Source organism: Zonotrichia leucophrys, chromosome 22 (genome assembly GCF_028769735.1).
Source record: "Zonotrichia leucophrys gambelii isolate GWCS_2022_RI chromosome 22, RI_Zleu_2.0, whole genome shotgun sequence".
In the NCBI taxonomy this organism is placed as follows: Eukaryota; Metazoa; Chordata; class Aves; order Passeriformes; family Passerellidae; genus Zonotrichia; species Zonotrichia leucophrys.
The window spans coordinates 3,738,359-3,747,751 of record NC_088191.1 but is presented as its reverse complement, the minus strand read 5'-3'; the positions used below and the strand labels follow the sequence as shown (position 1 = coordinate 3,747,751).

The 9,393-nt window shown below is 59.6% G+C and overlaps 1 protein-coding gene across 2 annotated transcripts; it reads left to right on the top strand.

The window, feature by feature from the left end:
• REEP4 (receptor accessory protein 4) lies at positions 1 to 6,303 on the top strand. 2 transcript variants are annotated; one of them, XR_010442643.1, is made up of 8 exons: positions 1 to 185; positions 934 to 1,006; positions 1,615 to 1,691; positions 1,794 to 1,914; positions 3,232 to 3,345; positions 3,426 to 3,558; positions 3,878 to 5,232; positions 6,173 to 6,303. XR_010442643.1 is itself a non-coding variant. In XM_064731249.1 (7 exons), exons 1-7 carry the CDS (start codon positions 154 to 156, stop codon positions 3,941 to 3,943), a joined length of 846 nt encoding a protein of 281 aa, XP_064587319.1. In that variant the 5' UTR covers positions 1 to 153; the 3' UTR covers positions 3,944 to 4,014. The 2 variants fall into 2 exon arrangements, 1 of the variants encoding a protein (XP_064587319.1); XM_064731249.1 differs by lacking the exon at positions 6,173 to 6,303 and having other exon boundaries at positions 3,426 to 3,788; positions 3,878 to 4,014.
• The last annotated feature ends 3,090 nt before the right edge of the window (positions 6,304 to 9,393 follow it).

Below are 9,393 nucleotides of genomic sequence, written 5' to 3'. Positions count from 1 at the left end.
CGCGCCTGCGCGGCTCCGTTGCTGCAACTTTCAACTTTTGGGATTCGCTCCCTCGGGGTTCGGGGGGAATTTGGGGGGATTTGGGAGCTCCCGGGGGGCGCAGCACCGCCCCTCCCGCCCGGCACCCCCCGAACCTTCAGCCCCGGCCGCGCCATGGTGTCCTGGATCCTCAGCCGGGTGGTTGAGTGAGTGGGGTCCGGGCGGTGTAACGGGAGGGGGGGGCGGGGAGGGTGGTCACGGGGATCCCCTATTACCGTTCCCCCCATTCCCGGTCCCCACTCCCCGCTGTTCCGTTAACGGGGCCTCCCGTGCTGGGCTCGCAGCGGGGACTCCTCCGAGAGGCCCCCAGCGGAGTTTGGGGGGCCGACCCCAAATTTTAGCACCCCCCCACACCAACCGTGCCACCCCCAAAATGGGTCCCGGAGCTGCTGCCGGGCCTCCCTGCCCGGCCTGGGCAGGGTGGGCACGGCTGGGGTGCCCGGCATCACCCAAGGGTGGGGGTCCCCTGAGGAGGCCCTGCCCCAATCGGGGGGGGTCTCTGCTCTGAAAGTGCCCCCATTTCCTGGTAGGGTCCCTGCCCAGAGGGTGCCCCCATTCCCTGGCGGGGTCCCTGCCCAGAGCAGGGACACCAGGTGGGTTTTTGCGGTGCTGGCGCCTCCCTCAGCCCCAGCACCGAGCCTGGCACCGGGGACAGAGCCCGCAGGGAGCAGCCGGGGCCTTGCCCCGCCCGGACAGGTCGGGCCGGTCCCGGGGCTGTGGGAGGAACATGGCCGAGCCTCGCGGGAGCCTCCTGGGCCGCTGTCCCGGCCTCGGCTCGGTGCTGGAGGGGCTCCAGGCCGGGCTGCGGCGCTGGGCCCGGCGGCTCTGCTGGGCCGGGCTGCTGCTGCTCTACGCGGGCTGGCCGAGCTGCCTCACTCCCCCCCTGCGCTACAGGCTGCTCTTCGGGATGCTCTACCCGGCCTACGCCTCCTACAAGGCGGTGAAGACGAAAAACATCCGGGAATATGTGAGTCAAGTGCTTGGGGAGCCCTTTTCCTTGGGGCTCCCGTCCTCCCCCCCATTTTCCTTGGGGTTCCAGTCCCCCCTTTCCTTGGGGCTCCAGTCCTCTCTTTTCCCAGAGTTCCAGGGCCCCAATCCCCCTGCCTTTTCCATGGAGCTCTTGTCACTCCCCTTTTTCTTGGTGCTCCAGTCCCCCCCCTCTTCCTGGGGCTCCAGTCCCCCTTTCTGGGGTTCAACCCCCCCTTTTCCCAGGCTCCAGTCTTCCACTGTTTCCTGGGCTCCAAGTCCCCCCTTTTCCCCAAACTCCAGTGTCCCATTTCCAGAGTTCAGCCACGCTTTTCCCGGGGCTCCAGTCCCGCCTCCTTTTCTGGGGCTCCAGTCCCCCTCTTTCCCCAGACCCAAGTCCCCCCTTTCCAGGCTCCGGTGCCCCCATATTTCTAGGCTCCAGTCCCCCCTTTTCCCTGAGCTCTAGTCTTCTTTTCCCAGTCTCCAGTCCCCCTTTCTGGGGTTCAGCCCCCCTTCCCCCCTTTTCCCAATCTCCAGTCCCCCTTTCTGGGCTCCAGCCCCCTTTTTCCAGCCCCCAGCCTCCCTGATTTGCTCCCCGTGGCTCCCCAGGTCCGATGGATGATGTACTGGATCGTCTTCGCTTTCTTCATGACCGCAGAGACCTTCACCGACGTCCTCATCTCCTGGTGAGCCTGGGGAGGGACTCTGCCTGTCCCCAAACCCCCCCCAGATGTGTGGGGGGACCATGAGGTGCCTTTGGACCCCCCATCTCCTGCCTTCTCGCCCAGGCTCCCCTTCTACTACGAGGTGAAGATGGCTTTTATCATCTGGCTGCTGTCCCCGTACACGCGGGGGGCCAGCCTGCTCTACCGCCGCTTCGTGCACCCCACGCTGGCCCGCAGGGAGAAGGTAAAACCCCAAAATCCAGGGAGGTAAAACCCCAAAATCCAGGGAGGTAAAATCCAGGGAGGTAAAACCCCAAAGTCCGGGGAGGTAAAACCCCAAAATCCGAGGGAACCGGGGGAGGTAAAACCCAAAGTCCGGGGAGGTAAAACCCCAAAATCCAGGAGATAAAACCCCAAAGCCGGGGAGGTAAAACCCCAAAATCCAGGGAGGTAAAACCCCAAAATCCAGGGAGGTAAAACACCAAAATCCGGGGAGGTAAAACCCCAAAATCCAGGAAGGTAAAACCCCAAAATCCAGGGAGGTAAAATCCGGGAAGGTAAAACCCCAAAGTCCGGGGAGGTAAAACCCCAAAATCCAGGAAGGTAAAATCCAGGAAGGTAAAACCCCAAAATCCGGGAAGGTAAAACCCCAAAATCCCAGGGTCTGGGGGTTCCCCTGCCCGGCCTGGGGGGGGGTCAGCCCCTCCTCGAGTTGGGGTGGTGACACCCTGGGGATGTGGCATTGCCTGAAGTTGTGGGAGGTGATGATGTGCAGGGATGTGGGGGTGACAATACCCAGGGACATGGCATTGCTCTGGAGGGTGACAATGCCCTGGGAGGTGGACAATGGTGAAGGACATGGTATGATGCCCTGGGAGGTGCCAATGCTTGGGGAATGCCTCAGATCATGGCATTGCCCTAGGGGGTGACAATGCCCTGGGACATGGGGATGCACTGGAGAAGTGACAGTTCCCTTGGGAGGGTGACAATGCTCAGAGAATGCCCCAGGACATGGCATTGCCCTGGGAGGTGACAGTGCCCTGGGACATTGCAATGCCGTGGAAGATGACGATGCCCAGGGACATGGCATTGCCCTGGGAGGTGACACTTGCAATGCCCCAGGATGGTGATGGTGCCCCAGGTTGTTATGATGTCCCTGGAGGTGACAATGCCCAGGGACATGGGGATGCACTGGGGGATGACAATACCCAGGGACATGGCATTACCCTGGGAGGGGACAGTGCCCTGGGACATGGGCATGCACTGGGGGGTGACAATGCAAAGGGAACTCAGGGAATGCCCCAGGTGATGGCATTGCCCTTGGAGGTGACAATGCTCAGGGAATGCCCCAGGTCATGGAAGGTGACAGTGCCCTGGGACATGGGGATGCATGTGGGGGTGACAATGCCCAGGGACGTGGCATTGCCCTGGGAGGTGACAGTGCCCTAGGAAGTCACCATGCCCAGGGAGGTGACAATACCCAGGGACCTAGCCATGCCCCAGAGGTGACCCTGCCCAGGCCACCCCCTGCCCTGCCACCACGTCCCTGTTTGTCTCTCAGGACATCGACGCGTTCCTGGTCCGTGCCCGCGAGCGCAGCTACGAGACCGCGCTGAGCTTCGGCAAGAGGGGCCTCAACCTGGCGGCCACTGCTGCTGTCCAGGCAGCCACCAAGGTACCCAGCAGGGTGACAGAGGAGGGTGACACCCCCTGGGATGGGGTCTGACTGTCCTCTCCTCTCCTGTCCCCGTGCAGAGCCAGGGCGCGCTGGCCGGGCGGCTCCGCAGCTTCAGCGTGCACGACCTGCGCTCCCTGACCGAGCAGGCCCCCGTGCACTTCCAGGACCCACTGTACCTGGAGGAGCAGGAGAGCCTCCAGCAGCCCATGGGTGAGCAGCTGGGTGGTCACAGAGAGGGAGGACACAGCAAAGGCCACGGTGGCCATGCTGGAGGTGGCACGTCCCCTCTGTCCCAAGGGCTCCACTACGAGAGCCAGTCGGACGAGGAGGAGCTGTGGTCGGACTCGCAGGTGTCCCCCTCGGTGTCCTCACGCCAGGATGCCAGGCCCCTGTCCCGCTGGCAAAGCCTGAGAAGCGTGAGGAAGAACCCAGGAAAAGAGGTGACCTGGGAGGGGGACACAATGGGGGCGTGGGGCTGTGTCAGGGTGTCCTGACCTTGTCCCTGTCCCTTGTCCCTTTCCCTGCCCAGGGCTCCTGCCGCCTCAAGCGCAGCCGGACCAGGAGGAGAGCGGCTCTGTCGGAGCAGGAGAGCTGAGAATGCCAGGAAACTCTGCCAGGAGGCTGGACAGGAATTTGCTGCTGTGGCATCAGGAGGGACCTGTGGCTCTTGGCATCCCCTGGGGAGGCTCCTGGCGTCCCCAGGGTGGCACCTGCACTGCTGGGGAGGCTCCTGGCATCCCTGAGGAGGCTCCTTGTGTCCCCAGGGTGGCTCTTGGCATCCCCTGGGGAGGCTCCTGCACCCCTGGGGAGGCTTCTTGTGTCCCCTGGGTGACTCCTGCACCCCTGAGGAGGCTCCTGGCGTCCCCAGGGTGGCTCCTGGCATCCCCAGGGTGGCTCCTGGCATCCCCAGGGTGGCTCTTGGCATCCCTGGGGAGGCTCCTGGACCCTTGGGGAGGCTCCTCCACCCCTGGGATCCTCCCACTGTAAATCCCTTCCCCGTGGCCCCTGGAGGAGGGGGAGCAGCTCACCCCCAGCCCCCCCAGCTCGGCGCTGGCGCCTCTCCTGTGGGGTCTGGCCCCTCCTTTTCCCCCATGCCATGAACACTACAGGCTCCCCCCCTCTCCTGCTGCCATGGTGCCTTGTTCACAACATTCCCGTTCCCCTGGGAGCCAGCAGTGCCTTGTCCCTCTGAAGCCAAAGCCACGGGCCCTGCCTGGGCCCCCCACCAGACACACACTGACACCCCCATACTTGAGCCCAGAGCACTGGGCAGCACACAGCTTTTAACATTCCCCTCTCCCAAAAAGAGGGTTTTGTACCTGGAGAAATAAATGTTTGTTTCAGACTTTGGGAGGCAGGTGTTGTCCCCAGTGCTGTCCCCTTCCACAGAAGCTTCCTGAGATTGGTTTTGCTCTTAGAGGAAGCTCTGGAATCCACCTGAGACTCCTCCAGGGCTTCTCCCAGAGTGTTTCCATCATTGTTCCAGGATCCCAGGTACAGGCTCAGACTCTTCCAGGAAAGTTTCCTGAGATTTTTTCCTTTGGAGGAAGCTGTACCCTCAAGGATCCATCCAAGATCCCTCCAGGCATCTCCCAGAGCCTTTCTCTCACATTTCAGGTTCCAGAATCCCCCATAGCACTCACCAATTCCTCCAAGAAAGTTTCCTGAGATTTTTTCCTTTGGAGGAAGCTGTTCCCTCAGGGATCCACCAGACATCTCCCAGAGCCTTTCCCCACATTTCAGGTTCCAGAATCTCAGATAGCATTCCCTAAGTCCTCCAGGGAAACTTCCTGTGTTTTTTTTTCCTTTGGAGGAAGCTGTACCCTCAAGGATCCATCCAAGACTCCCTCCAGACATCTCCCAGATCATTCCTCCACATTTCAGGTTCCAGAATCCTCCATAGCACTCACCAATTCCTCCAAGAAAGTTTCCTGAGATTTTTTCCTTTGGATGAAGTTGCACCCTCAGGGATCCATCCAAGATCCCTCCAGACATCTCCCAGAGCATTTCCCCCACATTTCAGGTTCCAGAATCCCTGATAGCATCCTGTGAATGCTCCAGAGAAACTTCCTGAGACTTTTTATCTTTTAGAGAAAGCTGCACCCTCAGGGGTTCTCCAGGCATCTTCCAGTGCTTTTTTCCCACATTTCAGATTCCAGAATCCCCATCAGCATCCCTCATCCAGGGATGCTTCCTATGAATTTTTCCTTTGGAGGAAGCTGTAGCCTCAGGGATTCTCCAAGCATCTCCCAGAGCATTTCCTTCATGTTTCAGGTCCCGGAATCCCCTGACTCCCATAGCATCCCCCATTCCCCCATCTCCTCCAGGGAAGTTTTCTGAGATTTTTTCCTTCGGAGGAAGCTGTGCCCTCAAAGGTCCATCCAAGATCCCTCCAGACATCTCCCAGATCCTTTCCTCCACATTTCAGGTTCCAGAATCCCCAACAGCATCCCTCCTCGAGTGAAGCTTCCTGTGAATATTTCCTTTGGAAGAATCTGTACCCTCAGGGGATCCTCCAAGCATCTCCCAGAGCATTTCCCCCACATTTCAGGTTCCAGAATCCTCCATAGCACTCACCAATTCCTCCAAGAAAGTTTCCTGAGATTTTTTTCCTTTGGAGGAAGCTCAGGGATCCATCCAAGACCCCTCCAGGCATCTCCCAGAGCCTTTCCCCACATATTTCAGGTTCCTGAATCCTTGATAGCATCCCATGACTCCTCCAGAGAAGCTTCCTGAGATTTTTTTCCTTTGGATGAAGCTACACCTTCAGGGATTCATCCAAGACCCTCCAGACATCTCCCAGATCCTTTCCTCCATATTTCAGGTTCCAGAATCCCTGATAGCATCCCCTAAGTCCTCCAGGGAAGCTTCCTGAGATTTTTTTCCTTTGGAGGAAACTGTACCCTCAAGGATCCATCCAAGACTCCATCCAGACATCTCCCAGAGCCTTTCCCCCACATTTCAGGTTCCAGAATCCCCCATAGCATCCCCCGACTCCTCCAAGAAAGTTTCCTGAGATTTTTTTCCTTTGGATGAAGCTACACCTTCAGGGATTCATCCAAGACCCTCCAGACATCTCCCAGATCCTTTCCTCCATATTTCAGGTTCCAGAATCTCAGATAGCATTCCCTAAGTCCTCCAGGGAAACTTCCTGATATTTTTTTTTTCCTTTGGAGGCAGCTGTACCCTCAGGGATCCACCAGACATCTCCCCAAGCCTTTCCCCCACACTTCAGGTTCCAGAATCCCAGATAGCATCCCCTAACTCCTCTAGAGAAGCTTCCTGAGAATTTTTCCTTTGGATGAAGCTGCACCCTCAGGGATCCATCCAAGACTCCCTCCAGACATCTCCCAGAGCCTTTCCTCCACATTTCAGGTTCCAGAATCCCCCATAGCACTCACCAATTCCTCCAAGAAAGTTTCCTGAGATTTTTTCCTTTGGAGGAAGCTGTTCCCTCAGGGATCCATCCAAGATCCCTCCAGACATCTCCCAGAGCCTTTCCTCCGTATTTCAGGTTCCAGAATCCCCAACAGCATCCCCAGACTCCTCCAAGAAAGTCTCCTGAGATTTTTTCCATTGGAGGAAGCTGTGCCCTCAGGGATCATCCAGGTATCTCCCAGAGCCTTTCCTCCACATTTCAGGTTCCAGAATCCCTGATAGCACCCCCTAAGTCCTCCAAGGATGCTTCCTAGGAATTTTTCCTTTGGAGGAAGCTGTGCCCTCAAGGATCCATCCAAGATCCCTCCAGACATCTCCCAGATCATTCCTCCATATTTCAGGTTCCAGAATCCTCCATAGCACTCACTAATTCCTCCAAGAAAGTTTCCTGAGATTTTTTTCCTTTGGAGGAAGTTCAGGGATCCATCCAAGATCCCTCCAAGCATCTCCCAGAGCCTTTCCCCCACATTTCAGGCTCCAGAATCCCCGACAGCATCCTCCAACTCCTCCATGGAAACTTCCTTAGATGTTTTTTTTCCTTTGGAGGAATCTGTACTCTCAAGGATCCATCCAAGATCCCTCCAGGCATCTCCCAGATCCTTTCCTCCATGTCTCAGGTTCCAGAATCCCCAACAGCATCCCTCCTCGAGTGAAGCTTCCTGTGAATGTTTCCTTTGGAAGAAGCTGTACCCTCAGGGATCTATCCAAGATCCCTCCAGGCATCTCCCAGATCATTCCCCCCTATTTCAAGTTCCAGAATTCCCGATACCCCCCCTGACTCCTTCAAGAAATTTTCCTGAGATTTTTTCCTTTGGAGGAATCTGTACTCTCAGGGATCCATCCAAGATCCCTCCAGACATCTCCCAGAGCCTTTCTCCCCATATTTCAGGTTCCAGAAGCATCCCGAGACCATTTTCTCATTTGGAAGCAACTCCATCCTTGGCAATCCCACCCCACGCTCCTCACGGGCATCTCCCGTGTCCCTTTAGTGTCCCTTTGGCCGCCGGGGACATTCCCGAATTGCCGGCGCTCCCTGCAGTAGCCGCGTCCCCCACGGCGTGGCAGCAGCACCCGGGACACCGGGACTGTCCCGGCCATCCCCGGATTGTCCCTGTCCCATCCCCAGCTGGGAGGGTGGCACAAGGTGACTCCGTGCCTGTCCCGCCGTGCCCCTGCTCGCTGGCATCAATCCCCTCGCTCCCAATCCCGCCTGCCCTCACCTCGGGGCCAGCTCTATTTGTATTTTTAGCCCTTGGCTGCCGCCCGATTTCGGGGGTCTCCCCAGGGCTCTGCGGGGCAGCCCGGGCCGGGCAGAGGTGTTGGAGCAGCTTAGGTGGAGGTGGCTGGATTAGCCCCGTCCAACGAGACGATTACTGAAAGCAGCCGAGGGAGGAAGGCTGGGTGGGGACAGCGAGGGCCAGGGGCTGCCTGTAATCCCCTAAAGCCGCTTAGGGAGCGCGGTTCCTCCAAGGATACGGCCCGGGGAGGCTGCTGGGGCCACCCGGGGGTCAAACGGGGGGTTCCTGCATGTTGGGGGGCTCCACGTGGGGTCACGGCAGCGTTGGAACCTCGGTGTTGCATCCGTGGGGTGTGGTGGGTTCCAAGCTTGGGGAAACTGAGGCACCACAGCAGCGCCGTCCTGGAAGGGACAGCGAATTTTGGTGTCCTGCTTTGCTAACCCCGCGTGTCCCCCGGGGGTGAAACCCAAGGAGGGGACAGGGACAGGCACAGGAGGAGGGCAGGGTGGCACAGCCCGTCCCCCCGGGGCTCGGCAGCTGCGGCGGTGCCAGCGCTGATGGCAGCTGTGTCAGCGCACGGGCCGGTGCCAGGCTGCATCAGCAGAGCCCTAATCCCCCGCGGCTCGCCTGGCACCGCCCCAGCGCAGCAGTTTAAGCGCCTGACCTGAGCTCGCCCGCTGCCACCGTGCCCTCCGGGGAGGGGCTGCCAGGCTGAGCCCGGCTGGCACCGCTGCGGGGACCCCCTGTGCCAACCTGTGCCACCCCAAAGCCCTGGGCAGGGTTTGGGTGGCTGGAGTGAGGGGACAGCGGGGCTGGGGGGTGTGGAAGGTGACACAACGGAGGGGGCGCTGCTCAGGTGAGACCCCACCTGCAGCTCGGGGGTCCCCAATATCAGAGTGGAGCTGCTGGAGCCAGTCCAGAGGAGGCCACGGAGCTGCTCCAGAGCTGGAGCTCCTCCGGAGCCGGGTGAGGAGAGCTGGGGGGCTCACCTGGAGAGGAGAAAGCTCCAGGGACACCTCAGAGCCCCCTGCAAGTCCTGAGGGGCTGGGGGTGAGGCAGGGAGGGACAGGACACAGGGACTCCAGGGAACGCATCCCTGCAGCTGGCAGGGGACCCGGTGACGCAGGGCTGCTCTGTGCCAGCTGACAGGGACACGGCTGATGCTGTGCCAACCCCGGGCCGCGGTTCCTGCAGGGCTGGGGGTGCCAGGGCTGGGCACTGCGGGGGTGCCACCCACCCACTCACCCCTGTTCTCTCTCATGCTCAGGGAAATTTGGGGTTATTGCTCCCGAGTGGGATTTACCTCCCCAGGAGCTGCTGGGTGTTTGGGGTGCCACCCCCAGAGCTCCCTGCACCCCCAAGAGCAGCC

Coding starts and splice junctions, on each gene's coding strand:
- REEP4 (XM_064731249.1), top strand. CDS start 154: ATGGTGTCCTGGATCCTCAGCCGGGTGGTTGA. Junction 1,692..1,793: donor ACCGACGTCCTCATCTCCTG/GTGAGCCTGGGG, acceptor CTTCTCGCCCAG/GCTCCCCTTCTACTACGAGG. Junction 3,346..3,425: donor CTGTCCAGGCAGCCACCAAG/GTACCCAGCAGG, acceptor GTCCCCGTGCAG/AGCCAGGGCGCGCTGGCCGG.